The sequence below is a fragment of the Budorcas taxicolor genome, chromosome 20, assembly GCF_023091745.1.
Source record: "Budorcas taxicolor isolate Tak-1 chromosome 20, Takin1.1, whole genome shotgun sequence".
Classification (NCBI taxonomy): domain Eukaryota; kingdom Metazoa; phylum Chordata; class Mammalia; order Artiodactyla; family Bovidae; genus Budorcas; species Budorcas taxicolor.
The window spans coordinates 39451251-39471099 of record NC_068929.1 but is presented as its reverse complement, the minus strand read 5'-3'; the positions used below and the strand labels follow the sequence as shown (position 1 = coordinate 39471099).

Sequence of the window (19849 nt, the reverse complement as noted above, 5' to 3'; positions counted from 1 at the left end):
TAGAATCCTGCGTGTAATTTTTAAGAACCCTTAGACACTGGGACCAAACAATCTCTAAGATTCCTAATAACCAGGCTGATGCTAACATTGCCAATGGCGATGCTTCTTCCTACCCAAACAATGAGTGAGTCTCGATAACTTGAATCAGCTAACTGGGTTTTGAATAGTTGCTGTTGACAGACTTGTATCTGTTCTGTCTGACTTCCGCTGCCCAACCACCTTCCAAGGTTGTCCTACTGGCCTCCTGAGATCGAGGATGCACAACCCAAGCCTTCCCACTCTAAAGTGTTTAAGTGCCTGCTTTGCTCGTGGCTAGCCATCTTTACCTGGGATGGTAGCACTTGTCTTAGTCTACATCTTCCCCTCTAGCCTTTTCCCGATTGGGGAAATTGGCAGGCTAACGTTGCTATGGTGATCTGACTGGCAACTTAGTAAGTTAGAATACAATGATTTTACTTAGTGGAGAAAAGATAAAGCTATTATTTGAGGATGCACTAAGACAATACTTTAGCCTGATTCTCTCTCTCCCAGCCTCACCTTTGCACTTTTGTAAGCCAAGAAACTCTACAAACATTTAAATGCAAAACTCACGACAAAGTCAGAGGCAAAATGTTAACGGTTTTGACCGGCTATTCAATCTACACGAGCTTTCCTCTCAGTGTATACAATGAGATGAAATGTTGATAATGTCAATCTCTTATTCACTGAAAATGTGACTTTCTTTCTTGCATTAAATGAACAAATACAAAATAGTCTCTTGCTGGGGGAGCTGGGAAACTGTTGAACAATGAAGATTGTTGCAGATATTTGCAGGTAGCCCTGGGTGGACAATGACACATTTTGAGAGCAGCTGCAGGTCCTTTCCTCTGTAAATGTCACAAGGGAAGCTTAGCAAAAGATAACATAGGAGAGTTTTATCTAAAGATCACATCTTTCCTGACTTTACTGTTGGGCATCCCCTATGACTTTCCTCTGCGAAGTGATTTTGTTTTAATTTGAGTTTGTAAATGTGTTTCCTTCCAGTCACTAAGGTTTTCTCTTCAGTGACAGAGTTTGTTTACATGAGAAGTCCATCTTTAGGGAAAGGAAAGTCGAAAGAGAAATGAGCCCTGCTTCCTCCAGTGGCCATCCGCTGTGACCTCTGCTTCTCTAAACACGTGAATTCTTGTGAGATATGAGTCCTATGAACTCCTCATCAGCACAGTTACCCACGGAAGCCCTTTACTGGGCTTTAGGACTTCATCTGTCTCTCATCAGTTCTTGCTAATGAAAAGCTAGGGGAGCGCACGTTAGAGAAATCCATGCACCGTCCACGCATCTCCTTTCAGCAAACTGAGTGTTTATTTGCTCGCCTGTTAATTTGTTCATAAAGGACAGATGTCAGTCTTTTTGCGTCCTGCCTTCCTCTAAATGGGGCTTCCCAAGTGGTGCAGTGGTAAAAAATCTGCCTGCCAATGCAGGAGACACAGGAGATGAGTATTCTGATGCAGGTTTGATCCCTGGGTTGGGAAGATCCCCTGGAGAAGGAAATGGCAACCCATTCCAGTATTCTTGCCTGAAAAGTCCCATGGACATAGGAGCCTGGTGGGCTACAGTCCATGGGGTCACAAAGAGTGGGACACAGCTGAGCATGAACATACACACACATGCATGCACGCACACACACATTCCTCTAGATATCTGTGAGCAGAAGTGTTTAACAATTGAAGAGCTGAGAAGTTGGTCAGGGAGCAAACTAAGATGGAGACTAACCCCTGCAACCACTATCACCCCAATTTTTCATTCAGCATCAAAGATCTCAGTCTAATCTTCTCCCATCAACCCAAGTAGGCCTCACGTTTTTGAGCTGTGTGAGCTCAAGCAAGTTACTTACCCATTCTGTGCCTTAATTTCCTCTTCAAAGCAAGTGGAGATGTTTAATTTTAATACCTACTTCCTAGGGTAATTTTGAGAAGTAAATGAGTTGAACTATTAGAAAAATACTTGATATTTCACAAAAACGTGATAAATGATAGTTATTATTAGTTATTAATAAAAATCCTCCATTCCAGTTTGGCCATTTGCACTGTCCCTCAACTGTGCACAAATATTCCCAAATTTTATTTTGCAGTTCTCACTAGCTGAAAAGCTCTCCTTTCTCCCTCCAACTAGTAAGTCCATACAGAACAGCACTGTCCATTAGAAAATGCAAGCCTAAAAAAAAAAAAAGAAAAGAAAATGCAAGCCTATATGGAATTTCAAGTTTTTTAATATGGTCATTTAAAAAGTAATAAGAAACAAAGGAAATTAATTTCAATAATATACTTTTTAACCCACTGAATCTAAAATATTACATTTCAACACATAATCCAAATATCAATCCAAATATCAATGAAATATTTTACATTTAAAGAAATCCATTGTCCATTTCGCACTCACAGCACTTCCCAATTCAGATGAGCCGCATTTCAAGCACTGATTAGCCACCTAGGCTAGTGCTAATGCACTGAAGTTCACAGGTATATAGAGTAAGCAGGTGGCCCAGGGTTGCCTGTCAGCTCTGTGAGCTGGGTACATCCCTTGCTGCTGCTGCTGCTGCTACTGCTAAGTTGCTTCAGTCATGTCCGACTCTGTGCGACCCCATAGACGGCAGCCCACTAGGTTCCTCTGTCCCTGGGATTCTCCAGGCAAGAACACTGGAGTGGGTTGCCATTTCCTTCTCCAATGCATGAAAGTGAAAAGTGAAAGTGAAGTCGCTTAGTCGTGGCTGACTCTTAGCAACCCCATGGACTGCAGCCCATCAGGCTCCTCTGTCCTACTGGAGTGGGGTGCCATTGCCTTTTCCGGGATACATCCGTTACATAATGCTAATCCATGCTGAGCATTTACTATATGATGATATTACCGAACCACACTTGGCTCCTCTTGTTGGGCTCCGGAAAGCCAAGCCACTGATACTGGGTTGTGGTGAAGGGAAGTGCAATGTTTGTTTCAGGAGCAAATCAAGGCATCCAGGGTAGCTAGTGTTTAAAAGTCTTGAAGACGTTCAGGAAAAGGTTTTTAAACATGTATGGGACGGGGTTGTAGCTTGTGTGACCAGCTCTTGGACATTCTTCTGATTGGCTGGTGGTGAGGTAATCAGGAGTCAATATCATCAACCTTCTGGTTCCAAATGGTCTGGGGTCTGTGTGCTTTTGGGCAGCATACAGTTAACATCTTTGCCTGCTGGGGGTTTCAGTTGCTGCAAAACAACTCAAAGGACATGGCTCAGGATATTATCTACAGCCCCTGAAGTAAAGTGAAGTGAAAATCGCACAGTCATGTCCAACTTTTTGCAACCCCATGGACTATATGGTCCATGGAATTCTCCAGGCCAGAATACTGGAGTGTGTAGCCGTTCCCTTCTCCAGGTGATCTTTTCAACCCAGGAATCAACCCAGGTCTCCCGCATTGCAGGAGGATTCTTTACCAGCTGAGCCACCAGGGAAGCCCTTGAGGGGAACTAAAATTCCTTGACTTTTTGTAAGGGCTAGGCTACTGTTATTTTATCTTGACTTTTTTTAAGGGCTAAGCACTATTATTTTATCTCGACTTTTTTTAAGGGCTAAGCTACTATTATTTTATCTTGACTTTTTTTTCCTGCATTTTCTCACTTCTCTGATTACATTTATTCTTTGACTAAAATTTTTCTGGGCTTCCCAGGTGGCTCAAGTGGTAAACAATCTGTCTGCCAATGCAGGAGATTTAGGCAGGAGACGTGGGTTCGATCCTGGGGTCAGGGAGATCCCCTGGAGGAGGAAATGGCAACTCACTCCAGTATTCTTGTCTGGAAAATTCCATGGACAGAAGAGCATGGTGAGCTACAGTCCATGGAGTTACCAAGAACCAGACACAACTTAGCAATTGAACACACACACAGAGTTTTTCTACAGCCAGAAGGCAGGCTGAGAACATTGGGAAGTGGCGAGTCTTGTACTGGGAAGGTCCATAGGGTCCTGCTCGGTTACAATGCCAGACACTGTTGCTGAGGATGCAGAGCTCATTTCTCCTTTATGACGGCCCTCTTAAGTAGGTACTTTTATCACCCCATTTTACAGATGAGAAACTAGAGACAAAGTGGCAAAATAGCAGCTAGTGATCAATAGAGGCAGGATTTGAATGGCTCAGCCTAGCTCCAGAATTTGTTCTCTTAACCCCTGTATGTTGTCCCTTAGGTGGAAGCTCTGAGTCAAGGTCTGCACTCTCTATAGGGTTCTCGGAAGGACATGTGAACGTTCAGCAAGTTGGCAGAGTTGTGCAATTTTGTGAAGAGTAAGGATGACTGTGAACAGAGTCTTCTTGGGTTTTCCCATGGCAGTTCACACGACTAGTTGCCCTGAAAATTTATATTTGTTTATTTTGCGAACAGATTGTGAATAGATAGAGTCTGTGCTCTCCTGACCCCTGGGAACAGGGACTGTCAGGGGAAGGCTTGTTTATGAAACATCTGGCAGGCAGAGTCCTTGAAAATGAACTCCTATATGGGAATCTTTTCACCACAGTCAAGGCCATGCAAGGAAAACCCAGTGATCTTGAAACAGCGCTGAACATGGGCCCTAAAAATGATCTGCTTGCATTTATCAGCAAGGACCTGCTAATTTTTACCTGTGATGTCAAATCAAGATGACTTTTCAGTAGGAAATGTTCACTCATTTTTGTAAGTCTTGCTTCCAGTGCTCAAACGCTGTTAGTTTGCATAGCCAGCAAGCTTCCGTTTTTTCTGCTGTTCCTAAACTACTGTTTTTCATCCTGCTTTTCTTTCTCTTTTAAAAAAATCAATAAAGGCCAGATTTTGACAAGAGTTGGACCTCAATCCAAGAACAGATCCAGATGGATTCCATGGTGATCAAGGGCCTCGATCCTGATACCAACTACCAGTTTGCTGTGAGGGCCGTGAATCCTCATGGTCCCAGCCCTCGAAGTCAGCCCAGCAGCACCATCCGAACTGCCCGTGAGTACCGCAGCCCCTCTGAAGGACAGGCAGACAGACAGACAGACATAGCTGCCTTGCTGGGCTTGCCTCCTGAGGACCCAACTGACCGAGGTTTCTTACTCCCCACAGCAGGGATGCCTGCAGTGCGGGTGTCCTCAGCCTTTCATCCTGTGGTTTTCTCAGCCCTTCGGAAGTGCGAGGCACTCAACAGGGCCAGGCGCTTCTATGTACAGGAGGTCAGCAGAAGGTTTATTTTTGTATTATCCTTAGGGAGTTTGAGGTCAGTTTTCTTTCATGAGCACAAAACAGACTACATACCAAGACAATGCGCAGCCTCCCCAGCCCCATTCCCTTTTCATTTTATAAAAAGATGGATTTAGCTTTGAATCATAGGAGAAAAAATACTGATCCCAGACTCATCAGGGTTAGTCTTCACCAGGAAAACAAAGATGCCCAAGTAAAATCGGTCACTCTGAAGGATGGTCAGGGAAGATTCAAGCTGGCTAGCAGGCTGATGTGTAGCTGGGGGTCCCGCCAGTGGCATAGGCTCCTGAATACCTCTCTGGGAGGGCTGGGGAAGACTTGAGCCAGTCCATCACATCATCTGGAGGGTCTGTGAAAAGTCAGAGTCTGATTATGGTCTGGGGTTTAAGAAGCTCCCACATGATTCAAGAACTACATTTTGATTGCTTAGTCCACCTTGCCAGTCTGGCTTGGAAACCTTTGTTGTTTGGAAGTGGGGGACACTTGTGCATAAACCTAGTACCCAGTGTCTTGGGGAGATCTCAGAACTATTGCACGTCTTTCATCTGAAGACATCTCTTCAATTTTGCCAGTTTAAGTTCTTCCAGGTTTTTGTGTCTAAAGAGCCCTACTATCATCCCTGGGTCCTCTTTACCCAACAATGGTGCTCTCCGAAAAGGACCTGACTTCACACTTTCAGAAGCTTGCCCCTGGCCAGCACAGAGCCCTGTGTTTATTGATTAGTTCATCTGAATAAACTCCTCCCCTTTCCCCATACAACACTCCAGTAACTGACTTCCTTGCCCACCTGCTGTTTCCAGGGGTGGCGATTCACCAAGTTCCCTGAGCCCCTGGAATTTTGGCTCTTCCGCAAACAGCTCTTACCTTAATCTTGAACATGAGGGCTCTTTCAGATTGAATTATTGGGGGATATGGTGGGGCCACACCACACACACACACACCCTACATACACTATGACAACAGTCACCCAGCAATTGTTCCCCTGCCCTTCTTTAGGATTTGGGAGCTAAAACCCCCCAGTTAGGAGGTAAGGAAGGAACTCCTTCTCTCTAGAAGAAATGTTAACAGTTTTCTTTCAGATTGAAGCCAGGCCACCTTCCACTGTTGCCGGGTGAGATCTATGCTGTAATCTTCGGTTAAACTTGGTGATGCATGGCCAAAAATTGGGACAACAGTAGCTGAGTCGAGCCTCAGGGTCTGCCTGTGCTTTAAGGCAGGTAGTTGGTCTTTTGATGTTATACACTGAGCAGGCACTCTCTGCTGTGTGTCCACCCACCCCTCCCCAGCCTCCAGCTCCTCTGCTTCCATTTTGTGAGCTGCCCCGGGCTCACTTCTTTCCTTCTACCCCTAGTACCTCCTTCTCCACAGAGACAGGAAGGTAGAAGGATGAGCTAGAATATCTGGAGACGGGAGGGGGCATGAGCGGGGCATCTCTGGAACTTTTTTTTTAAACTGAAACACTAGACTGGTCTTGGAGTTTCTGATAAGTATTTCCCCATTGGTGGATACCAGCTTTGTGAATTAAGTGGGATAAGGTATGTGAAAGTGCTTTACAGATGTAAAACATTTTGCAACAAGTGGTCTCCCATGTGCAGTAAAATTTTATCATTTCAAAGTAATTGTGTGCAGGGAATGTGGCTGATTCAGTGAAAACTCAACTGTGAAATATTCTTAAATCCAATTTAACTGTTTTTACATAAATATGGTTACTCAAATCAGAATAACAGAAATGGAATTTATTAAGTGGCCTGTTTCATGATATGTAAGAATGTGCTATAATTGGTATTTCAGTTGTGATATTTTTGTCGTGATCACTTTGAATGTTTTAGAAAGCCCTATATTCTGGCACATTCATACTTCTTATTCTGCTGTTTGTCTAGACTATTATTTTACCTCCAAACCCACTATTCCATATATAAAAATGCATAATTACCAAGTAGCCCTTATTGGAATTACAATAAATTCCGACTATCAGAGGTACCACTGGGATAGCCTCCTAAGAGCTGATGCCGTCTGGAGCACTTACCTAGGAAACCCCATTTTAATCCTTGCAGAAATCCTGTGCTTGAAGAATAGCATCCCTTTTTGTAGATTTTCAAAAATGGAGTCTTTGAAAGATTATGTATTTAGCCAAGAATAATAATTGCCAAGGCAGGATTTGAACTTGGGTTTGGCTGACTGCTAAAGCCACTTCCCTGTGTGAGATTCAAATTAAACAAGGTTCTTATTCTTCTAGTGCAGAGTAGCATAAGAAAGGCAAGGTCAGCAATTCAATAAAATACAGGGACAGTCTTTGTAGAATCTATGGACTAGGAGGTTCTGACAGCACAGAACAAACCTCTAAGGATTTTTTTTCCTTCAAAACCTGTAAGATATATTGTACATGCCAAAAGGTGAGTAAAACATTCATACAGGTCTGAACTTCTTCCGGTTAAGCATGGGTATAGCCCTGGCAGTTTACAGCTGGCAGCCCTTGTGATTGGTTAGACCCAAGTCAAGAAACTATTAAACATTTTGAACGCCTCTTAAAGGAATCTGTGAGATGAGTATTTCCACATGTTGGGCTTCCCTTTCTCACAGCTCCTGCTTTTCCTCACCTTTCCTGTATGGACTTTTTCTTGGTTCATGCCAACTTTGCTTCCTGAACAGTGAACCTCAGAATGGACGTTCAAGTTTACTATCAAGGATCAGAAGACCCCATGGGAACCCTTAGATCCCCACCCCTCTACACCACCACTTGTTAGGTCCCTCTATCATCTTTTTTATGCCTGCATCCACCACCTTTCCTAAAAAAATATAACACATCACCCCTATTAACTTGCGAAATGTTGACTTTCTCTAGACCTATTAGTGCAGGACCCTGTTAGCGGCTTAGTTGCTTACCTGGGGTCAGTTGGCAGATCTCGGGTGCTCTGAACCTGTAGCTCAGACCCGGGACCAGTGTTTTCCTTCACTGGTGCTCAGCTTGCATGAGGAAGATGGAGGGTTTTGATGGCTTCACCAGGGAATGGTGATGTGTGTTCAGCATCCACACCTTAGCTCCACAACCTTCTAAGTAAAACAGGAAGGAAAAATCCAGGTGTTTTATTGCAGATTCTCTACTGAGAACTAGATCATTTCAGACCTTGAATGATAAAGACGCCAGCCGTATTGAGTCCATGCTCTCAGCAGAGATTTTTCCACACGTCAGCTCCTAATTCTGTCCCTCTAAGGAAATACAGAGAAGATGAAGACCACTATCCCTCACTCTTTACCCCATCCTACGATACCTGTTTTCTTCAAGAAAGAAATACCACCAGCCATTGTAATTTGCCTATTGTTTCATGGCATTCTTTTTTCCCTTGGTTGATCTTATAAATGAGTCAATCAGAACAGGGGGCTCATGGAACCTCACGGACACAGGTGCACAAGTGTGGCATTGTAATAAGATATGTATTCGCCCTGTCTGGTGGTCACTTGTTCTCTGGGATCCAAGTTTACCTTGGATTAAGAAGGATGGGACAAGTAATAAAGGGTATGAACTGTAAACAATAGAAATGGCAGAAGTCAGAATTCATGTGTTTTCTTTTCTTCCCCAACAACAAATGAAATGAAAAGTCACTCATATGTGTAATCAACTCTAGGATTGTATAACCTTCCCTGGGAACATTCCCTGGGTCCTACCACCCTAAAGCATTTAATTTTTCGTATCCTATCCTCATGATATAAGCAGAGAAAGAACCAATAAGTTTTTTGGTGACGTGAAATTAGTATCCTCAGGGCAGTCCCTAGTAAAAGGTGTTCTATTCCCAGCAAAAGTCATTTTACTTCGTTCTGCCTTGGGGCTTACGCACCTGCTGTTTTCTCTGATCGGAACTGTCTCTGCCCAATCTTTCCATGTCCCCGTGACCTCCCTCCCTTCCCTGTTTAAGACCATAGCTCAAAGGTCACTTCTGCAGACGAGAAACTCTAAACTTCTCACTCTGTTTCCTCAGCCCCACTCCCTGCTTCTCTACAGCCCTTTCACTGCCCGAAACGATGCAATGTCCTGTCTCCTCCTCCAGGATAAGCTCCATATGGAGCTACAATGACTTATTCAAGGTCGTGTTCCCAATACCCTGTACAAAGTAGGTTCTCAATCAACATCAACTGAGTACGTGAATGACTGAATTCCACTTCACAAGCCAACAGCCTGTGACTACTTTGGAGACTGATAGCTTTCTACTGCTGCCATCCAGGAAATTCAAAGGAAGATGTGAGGAGAAAGTTGGTCTAGAGACCCACCAGGCCAAAAATGGGTTTCCCCATTGGCAAGGTTCACAGGGAAAGTCAAGCTCCTGGATTTGGAGTGAGACACAAGTAAGAACAAAGTAGAGTGAGAGAGCGAGGGAGGGAGGAAGGAAGAAGAGGGAAGGAGGAAGAGGGGGAGAAGGAAGGAAGGCAAGGAGGAAAAGAAGGGAGAAAGCAAATCTGGGGAGTTTAAGTTCAAGGCCATGGCTCTTTCAAATCAAGTCCTTACTTCACTCCTGTGTTCTTTCTTAATTATTAGAATAAGCTTTAGCATTCCTATACTAAATGAGAGTACATTTTCCTTTTGGTGCTCACATTTCTAATTTTGGTCTCAGAGCCTCAGAGATTGTGTAGGGAGGTATGATGGTGTTTGATCTTTGTCATACTCTTCTCCCCACAAGCCATGTTCTTCCAGTTTCAGAAACTTCCTCTTGTGCTGAACCAAGACAATCTAGCCTGGCCCCAGTCAATCAACTTTCTGCAGTAGTGTCAACCTGATTCCATGGTGTTCCTTGCCTCCCCACCAACCCACCTCACTGTCATGCTTACTCAGACATTGCTCTCTGTTCAGTTGTTGCCGGGTGTGTATCTGTTTCGGGGGGTGGCGGGGGGCTTTCCTGATAGCTCAGTTGGTAAAGAATCCACTTGCAATGCAGGAGACCCCGGTTGAATTCCTGGGTCAGGAAGACCTGCTGGAGAAGGGATAGGCTACCCACTCCGGTATTCTTGAGCTTCCCTTGAGGCTCAGCTGGTAAAGAATCCACCTGCACTGCTGGAGACCCGGGTTTAATCCCTGGATTGAGACGATCCCCTGGGGAAATTTATGCCCTTTTGTCATGCAAGTGTCTTCTGGCTTTTGCCTAGTTTTGCTCTGAGATTAGAACCTTTGTAATTACCTGACTTTCTTTCCAGAGACCAGCTCAGCATGCTGGGGCTCCTGGGTACATGTTCTCATATATGCAGCCACAAAACAGATGTCCATTATCCCCAGTCGCTAGAAGGGCTTGTGTTTGGTGGCAGTGCCTCGCATTGACCATAGTTGTGAGTAATGAGGAAGCCAGTAGAGGCAGAGGCCGTGGCACCCCTGGGGAGGGAGGAACATTCAGGAGGGGACTGGAACTATCTTTTTCCACAATTCCCATGACTTATCATCCATCACCCTCTGGCAGCTTCCATACAACCTTCGGTCAGTGTCTGTGAAAAGTTCTCACCAACCTTTGAAAGCTCCTCACTGCCCATGAACACTGTACCTTTGCACAGAGCAGAGTCTGGCAGCCATGGCTGTGTCTGAGGGCCAGGGGAGCTGGCCTTTCATTACCTCTTTGTGAGACCTTCTTGGAAAGTCATTTAACCTCCCTGGGCCTCAGTGTCCATATCTCTAAAAATGGGTACAGTAATGTCTGAGGCAGGTAATATTTTCTACTTCTCAAGATTATTTTGAGGAAATGCATGTGAAACAGACATTATGACATCTGCCCACTTTTTTCAAAATGAAGGTGAGGTTGATACCCATTTCCTCCACTCATAGCTACTGAAGGATGGTGTGACCAACCCAGGTGACCACCAGCCGGTGTGTTGCTTTTTCTTTATGACTCTGTGCCCTGAGCTGTTTTCCTAGGACTTGAAGTCACTGGATCTTGAAACTTTTCTTCTGCAGCTTCTTCACTGCCAGCCTTGTTCTAGCATAGATTTTGGCTTAAGGAAATGTCATGGCTGGTATGATCGCTCTAGGAATCAGCCTTATTGCCGATATGAAGTAAGTTTTAGTGGTCTGGCAAGGTCAAACCAGCAAGATTTATCAAAATGTGACACAACGTAAGCAGATTCTATTGAAAAAATTGTGCCAATAGACTTGCTCGACACAGGGCTGCCACAAACCTTCAATTTGTAAGAAACACATTATCTGTGGAGTACAATAAAGTGAAGCACAATAAAGTGAGGTGTGCCTGTAGACTGTATATTTGGTCAAGTGGAACATTTTCAAGGATATGAAAGTTACCTTAAGTTTGAAGGTGCTGATGTAGAAACCCTGGCAGAATTGGCTTCATCATGGGCCTAGAAATTTATTTCAACAATCATGTGTTTTAGAAAAACAGGTGGCTGTCCAGATTTGGCCTATGGGATGTAGTTTGCTGATCTCTTTAGTACAGTGCTGGGGTTTTTTCCCCCCAGTTTTGGGAGATTCTCCAGGAAGTTTAAGAAATCCTCTATTTTGTAGCAATTTTGTCAAAATTGCAATGGATTAATTAGTGCATACTAAGGGAATTGTCCCCTTGATAGAAATTCCTGTGACTTAATTTTCACATGAATGTTCTGAGATAAAGAAGAGACCTGGAGAGCCTGTAACCTAACTGTGTTTGGACAGGTTTGCATTGTTGTCAACAGAGAGGGTAGAAGGAGAGGGTGAGAAAAAAGAGGCTTTGCTTGGCATTACTGTAGGATCTTGAGACAGGCCTATAAATTGGTGAGCTTCACTGATTTGTAAATCTTTAGAATACAAGATGAAAAAGCGAGGAGGAGGAAGAAATCGTTTGTTTCCCTCCTCGCCTAGACAGATCTGCATGTTAAATGTGCAGTTTGTGCATAAACGTAATTTCAGGTGTGATTTTACACTTAGGTGCCCTTTGAGGTAATCGCTCCATTGATCTGCTAATGTCGCAATGCCTGTAAAGCTGAGCAACACTCATTTGTGCAACTTTATTGGTTCTAAAGGGAATGATTCACTTTGCTGCTTAAATACCTGCTACCTATTAATTGCTCTTCCGAGGCCTTTCTACGTCCTACATTACCATCCATTTACTTATAATCGGCACACCGATGTTTTACCCCCTCCGGCTAGAGCTGGAAGAAAGACTGAAACAAATGATAAGAAAACATACTTTTCCAAAGAAATGGCACTTCTGCTGCTCTAGTTTCAGCTGTAGCATCTCTTCGATCAGTCAGCTAGTGTTTCTCAACCACACGGTGAACAACCACATGCTACTTATTCCACTCTGGCTCAGTGGATTTCGAAACATTAATATGTTGACATGAGTAATACACAGATGTTCTTAACTATTTTTCCTTTTGTTTCCTCCTATTTCCTTGTTATTCATTTTGTTCTCTTTCCTTTATACTCATCATTTCATGGTTCATCTTTTCTGCTCTTGGGCGCACTCCTTGCTCTTACACAATTCTTCATAGGGATTGTTTCTTAATATTTAGACCTCTAAATCACTTAGGTGCTTTGATGAGCGAGGAGAGCTGCAATCATAGTTAGGCGCAGAGAAGGGAGTGGAAGAAATCAGCTCGAACCAGTGACAGACGTGTGGGAGAGACACAGTTCCCACTGTCTGAGTCTGATGGAACTTGTCTGATTCTGCCACCAAACAGGAACCAGATATGTGCACATAAGAAGGAACCTAGGGAGAAGGATGACTTTTCTAATGATCTCAGGTGTCTCCCACCTCCCAGCAGGAAACAGAGGCTGTGCATGTTCCGTTGCTAAGGCGTGTCTGACTCTTTGCTTCTCTGTGGACTGTAGCCCACCAGGCTCTTCTGTCTGTGGGATTATCCACGCAAGAATTCTGAAGTGGGTTGCTATTTCGTCCTCCAGGGGATCTTCCCCACCCAGGGATCGAATCTGCATCTCCTATAGCTCCTGCATTGGCAGGCAGATTCTTCACCACTGAGCCACCTGGGAAGCCCAACAGAGGCTATGTAATTGGGTAATTTGAAGTGAGCTTAGTGAAGGGACTGTTTGCAAAAGTTTGAGTAGATGCAAGGAAACCAAGAGGGGGCAATTACCAGCTTCTAGACATAGACAGGGAGGTCAAATGTGACTTTTGCACATGTGTCCCATAACAGCCTCTTAGGGAGGAAGTTGGAGAACAAATACTCTGACTCTTTTCCTCTTCCTTCACTCCCCTGCTAGTGTCTCTGGACAGGCAGATACAGCAGGAAGTCAGACAGGTCTGCCTCCCAGGACCCAGAGCAGAGGTAGATTAGAGGGGGCATGCTTTCACAAGAAGTAATAGTATCATCTCATATAATAAGAGAATCGTACCTTTTACACGGATTGCAAAAATATGGATTATTTTTGGTCTTTCATTCAGCATAGATCTTATCTCATTCTTCTTTGCCTATGTAGCTTTGTCGACTGAGAAAAAATGCACATGGGAGTTGTGAGTTAAGTTTTATTGGGGTGTAAAACGAGGACTGTAGCCCAGGAGACAGTATTTAAAATTGCTCTGAGAAACTGTTCCAAAGAGGTAGGGCATATATGATTTTGGGGAAGGGAGAGTACATGCAATCAAGCACACTTTTTTTTTTTTTTTTTTTGCTGAAGGCTGCTGCTAGTCACAAGGAGTAGATGCTACCACGAAAGATTTTAATGCTTTTGTAGATACAAGAACTAGGCTCATAAAATCTGAAATTATCTGTCTGCAGACCTGGTCTGCCATTTTTCCCAGAGCACAGGGTGTTTCATTCCTGATTTCCACCTTGAACTCTCTTCAGGGGATGATGGAGGTCAGCAGAGCCCATGATTCATAATTTAACCCTTTAGAGATAGACGGCCAGTGCCAATTTGTATTAGTAGCTGGTGGTTTGTTTCCTTGATACAGGAGATAATGACGTCTCACAGCCAGTATTCATTTACTGAGGGTTTGTAAACTCATAGAGCCGGAAAGCACCACCTCCACATTCAGCACCTGAGGGAACTGAAGCCCAGAGCCCTGCCAAGGTCACTTGGTGGCAGATCCTTGGGAAGATCCCAGGTCGGTGACTACCTTGTTTTCAGCTTGATTCTTAATGTCCACGGGATTCCTGTTTTCTAAAGAATATCGGCTTCTCAAGTTATTTTATAATATATCCATTTACTCTTTCAAACAAAGATTTCATGCTCACTATGTGCCAGACAGTGTTTCAGATGCTGGGGATTCAGCAGTGAACAAAATCGACAAAAGGAATCCCTATGCTCACAGACCTTACATTATAGTCAGGGCAGGCAGAAGGTGAAGAGATAAAATTAGCAATGTAGATAGCATGTCAGATGGTGAAAGAGCTGCGGAGAAAAATGAAACAGGGAGGCCTATGTACAGTCAGAATAAGCCTCCAGAGAAAGTGATATTTGAGTAAGAAGGACTGGGTGAACTCTGGATAGATCAGTGTGTATCCATTGATCTATCGTCTGTCCATCCACCTGGAGGGAGAGCTCCGAGGTAAATGCTAACCTGACGCATAATCATCCTGGGGTGTTCATGGAAGGGCAGGGGTGCCAGTGTGGCTGGGTTAGGGGGTTGTAAGGGTGAAGAGTGGAAGGAGATGAGGGCAGAGAGAAGGAAGTCAGAGTTGGTGGAGGCTGATTAGGACCTTAGTGGAGGCCATTGGACTTTGAGTTTTCTTGGAAAGAAAGGCTGGGAGACTGGGAAGACTGGGAGAGCTGGAGGGCAGGACGGACTTGACCAGAGGGGCAAAAAGACCTTACTTAGGTTTCAACAAAATCGCTCTCATCTACGAGAAAGAAGGACTGTCGATGGGCAAGGATAAGAACAGCGGGATCATTAAGGAGACCATTGCAGTAATCCCAAAGCAAAATAGCTTTTTTATTGTCTCTAAATAGTAAAAGTAATCCATGCTTATGATTAGAAAAAACTATGAGCAATATATGAAAAAGTGAAAAATCAAGATGAAAATGTTCTCTAATCTTAGCATCCAGACATAACCATTATTAACATTTTGGTCCATAATCATCCAGAATTTTTAAAAACCCAACATGAGACCACAGTGCATATACTGTATAACAAAAAATTAATCTGTTACACAGAAAATACTGTGCAACAAAATACTGTGGAAGTGTTAGTTGCTCAGTCGTGTCTGACTCTTTGCGACCCCATGGGCTGTACCTACCAGGCTCCTCTGTCCACGGAATTCTCCAGGCAGGAATACTGAAGTGGATTGCCATTTTCTTCTCCAGGGAATCTTCCTGACCCAGGATCAAACCAGGGTCTTCTGCACTGCAGGCAGATTCCTTACCATCTGAGTCACCAGGGAAGCCCCAAATACTTCTTTAAGTATACATCTTTAAATATAAATAAGTATAGCTTACATCATTAATTTTAGTGACCACAGTATATATTACTGTAAAACTCTACCACATTTATTTAACTAATTCCTTATTGATGGACTTTTACATTGCTTCACTAAAATATATAAAACTGGGGCACTTGATGGTTCTCTTACTTATCTTTTGGCTTGTCCAAGTTTGTGTTACCCCTTGGATATCTTTTTGAAGGAGGGTAGGTCAGGACTGTTGGTTATCTCCTTAAGTTTATCAATGGATAGACCAATGTGTGCAGTCAGTTCATAACATGGAAGGCGTTTGAAGTCCAGCTTTCTTCCTGCTATTCTAACCATTATTAATTAGATGTTTTGATACATAGTATCCATGGGGCTTCCTTTGTAGCTTAGTTGGTAAAGAAACTGCCAGTAATACAGGAGACTGGGGTTCTATTCCTGGGTTGGGAAGTTCCCCTGGAGAAAGAGATGGCAACCCACTCCAGTATTCTTGCCTGGAGAATCCCATGGACAGAGGAGTCTGGGAGGCTACAGTCCATGGGGTCGCAAGAGTTGGATATGACTTAGTGACTAAACCACCACCAGCCATGCTAAAGCATGGTGTTCATACACAATTTGGGGACAAAATCTTAACAAAAATCACCTGCTATGTGGATGTAACTATTTTTGAAGTTCAGGTCTCATACGAGAGGTTTTGGTGATTCCAGCTCCTCCTTCCCACTTGCATGGAGGGTCATTAGTGTTGCCAACTAAATCTAACCATAAATCTAAGCATGCTATCTACCATATTTCCAAATGTAAGTGTATGTCCATTATGGCCCAGTGAAATGTTTTTCCCAACATTAATTTTGATCCCATGGTTATGGAGGGATTCCAAAAACCCATAGATTCTGAGGATCACAAACATTAGGGAAGGAGGATGAGTGAAGACTGATCCCCAGGTGGCAGTAGTTCACAAATCACCCAGCAGATGGCGATAGTTCACAGACTTTCAGAGCCTGAGAGCCCTCTAGCATCATCAGTTTGAAGTCTCTTGAGGTACTTGGGATGAGGATGAAACAAGAGAGGTTTCCTAAGTTGCTTCAGATGACTGACTTCTTCCATGGTTATCTAGTTCCACTGAAATGAGAGAAGGCAGTTAATTTTAGCTTTTAACTGTAATGGAGAGAAAAGTCTACAAGCAAAAAGTGAAATCTCTTCACTGAGACTTTGGTAATATCTTACTTATAATCAAGGCCAAGCCCTAATGATAAAAAGAACTGATTCAATAAATTTATCTCTAAAATAAAATGAAATAAAGGGCTGTGAAATTCAGAGAGAATTAGAACAATGAAAAATGGAAGAGTGCGAGATAAAAACTACAAACAACTGGAAATTAAAATCAGATTTTTCTTGATTGTTTTCACATCAGACATCACCTTTGGTCATTCCCTACATTAATCTGGAGACTCTTTTGGTGATGTTCAAGAAAGTAAAGAATTTAATTTCTGAGTCTACAGCGATAATGTCTCTTGCTTAAATATTCACTTGGCAATTCATTTTTTTAAAATGTGTATTAAGTCTTAGCAGTAAGTAAGATATTGCCCTTGGAGATCTTATATGTGGGAGAATCAGTCCCTGTAAGGAAGTAGAGAATGAAGTAAATAATTATTGTATTAGCCTACATGAATAATGGGCTTCCCTGTAGCTCAGTCAGTAAAGAATCTGCCTGCAATGCAGGAGACCTGGGTTCGATCCCTGAGTTGGGAAGATCCACTGGAGAAGGAAGTGGCAACCCATTCCAGTATTCTTGCCTGGAGAATCCCATGGACAAAGGAGACTGGCAGGCTACAGTCCATGGGGTCACAAGAGTTGGACACGATTTAGCAACTAAACCACCACCACCACGTGAATAATATATCTTTAATGTTATATATTAAGAGGAAAAGAGAGGGGCTGAGAGAGCATGGAAGGTGCAGGAGCTACTGTTTGGGATAGGTGACCAAGGAAGGCTTCTCTTCAAGAGAGATTTGAGCAGAGCTCTTCCTTGTGGAAGGAGCAGCAGGTGCAAAGGTCCTGGGGGTGAGAGCAGGCTTGGGATATTCTACAAACAATAAGGAAATATAGTTAAGTGAGACGAATGATAGGGAAGTGAGGTCAGAAAGGTAGTCAGTGGCCACTGTCAAATCATGTCCAATCTTGTTCTGGTGAGGACTTAGGGTTTTATTCTAAGTTAGATGCAAAGATATTAAAGTGTTTTGAGCAACAGAATGGTTGGTCTGATCTACATTTTAACTGGGATCACTGGCTAGAGTGTGTGGAAATCAGCAGAGAAGATGAATAGAGAGACAGTATATTGCTCGAAGGAGAATATACATGAAAAGAAAAGAGACTCAAACCCAAATCATGGAATTTGGGGACCCACAGGTTGTTTAAGGACCCAGCCAAGCTTCCACGATTTTCTGATAAGGAACTATCACCAGGTCATATGACTAGTTCTAGGTCACTGTTGGTTGCCATGAGTGTTAGTCACAGCACTTTCTGTCCAGCGCTCCTGGCATTTCCCTCCCTCCCCTCTGTGCAGAGACCCCTCCTGCAGGCATGATTGGGCCTTTCCATGTAAGAGCAGTGTCGCTTCTTACCATCTGACGCTTCGTTTCTCACCCATCTCCTGGGGATTCGTAGCTCCTGTTTAGAGCTGAGGGACTTTTGTTTCCATGATCCCAAGTGGGGACCTTCCACATGAGTTTCCTGAGATGCTTCCTCCATCGCAAGACTTTGTCTTTCAGCCAGAAGTTCGAGGATTCTTCTCCTTTCTTGGTGCTTCCAAGAGCTCCTGATTATGAACATGTACTGAGTCCTGCTGCACACCCACCTCGTGAAAACCCTGTGCTCAGACTGATAGCGCTCTGTGCAGTCAGACAGTGCTCTAGAGGGGCCTGGTTATAAACCTGATGGAGATTAAGAGTCTTTGGGGATCAGTGTTTCCAGATCTTCTGTTGCAATAGGCCCCTGCAGGATCTTTGTTTCAGATCTTTCTCATGCATTTCTTACAGCTGCCTGAACGCTCAGCTTTATTTTGGGCACCATGGGCTATGGTTTTCAACCGAGGGAGATTTGGTCCCTTATGGGGCACTAGGCGGACTCTGGAGACATTTTTGACTGTCTCAGCTGGGGAAAGGTGCTACTGGCACCTTGGAGAGAGAGGCTGGGGATACTGCTAAATACCCTACAATGCACAGAAACCCACCCTCAAAACACACACACACACCAAAAAGTGATTCAGCCCAAACTGTCGGTGGTGCTGAGGCTGAGAAATCCTATTACAAGTCAAAAATAAAATGAGAAAATCTAAGCCTTGCTCAAAATAAAATGGCAATCAGGCTGGAAAATTAACTGACGTTCAGAAAATCAACTTGAGTGAAGAATTTTTCTCAAACTTTTTTGGATGGCAGCCCACAGTAAGAATATACAATTCTCATAGCATCCCAGAGCACACAAATATATCTCTAAATACATGTGTGTGCGTGCAAACGCCTCACAGAGCAGTACTCATGGATGCTAAATTCAGAGCTTTATGTGTTTCATTTGGTTCCATTTTTGAAAACTGTGGTCAGGTCCCAGTGAGTTATTTTTACTCTCTGCTAATGGGTTTAAAATGTGCAGCTTGAATAATAAGGAAATAGAATACAGTTTCATATAAATAACATATCAGCCCTTTAAGGCATAGAGTGAGGATGACTTTTCTATCGAAGTCACCAAAAAGGATCAGCCCTTAATTCCACAAGTATTTTTGCCACATCCTTGTCAAAGAGAGTTGAGCCAAGACTTCCCTCCCAAGGTTCAGGATCCAGTCCAGGGAGCAGACACGTGGTGGGCAGCATACAGAGGGGCTCTGCCGCACGGGGAGGAGAGTGGTTTGTTTTGTGGATCTGGGAGCTGGGAGGTGGGTTGGCAAAGATTCCACCGTGATGTGTTGTTGGGCATGGCTGGGAAGAGTTGAGTGGGATTTCTCCAAAGAGGATGGGAAACAGGAGAATCCAAGCAAGAGGATTTCTGGATTGAGTGATGAGGGAGATCTTCAGGGGTGCGCAGGGGCCCGAGAGACAGAGGGGCACAGAGGGAGAAAGTGGAAAGCCCCTGCACTCTCTGTTAGTGCGTGTGCGCTCAGGCGTGTCCGACTCTTTGCCACCCCATGGACTGTGGCTCTCCAGGCTCCTCTGCCCATGGGATTCTCCAGGCAAGAATACTGCAGTGGGTTGCCATTTTCTCCTCCAGGGTATCTTCCCCACCCAGGGGCCTAACTCGCGTCTCTGGCGTCTTCTGCAT

At 43.9% G+C, this 19849-nt stretch overlaps 1 protein-coding gene across 1 annotated transcript in view; it reads left to right on the top strand.

Annotated features, from left to right (window-relative positions):
• EGFLAM (EGF like, fibronectin type III and laminin G domains) overlaps positions 1-19849 on the top strand; it is a 187378-nt gene that overhangs the window by 96876 nt on the left and 70653 nt on the right. The window contains exon 7 of the mRNA XM_052659149.1: positions 4803-4969. Coding sequence (XP_052515109.1) covers positions 4803-4969 — 167 coding nt within the window. The remainder of the gene's footprint in view (positions 1-4802; positions 4970-19849) is intronic.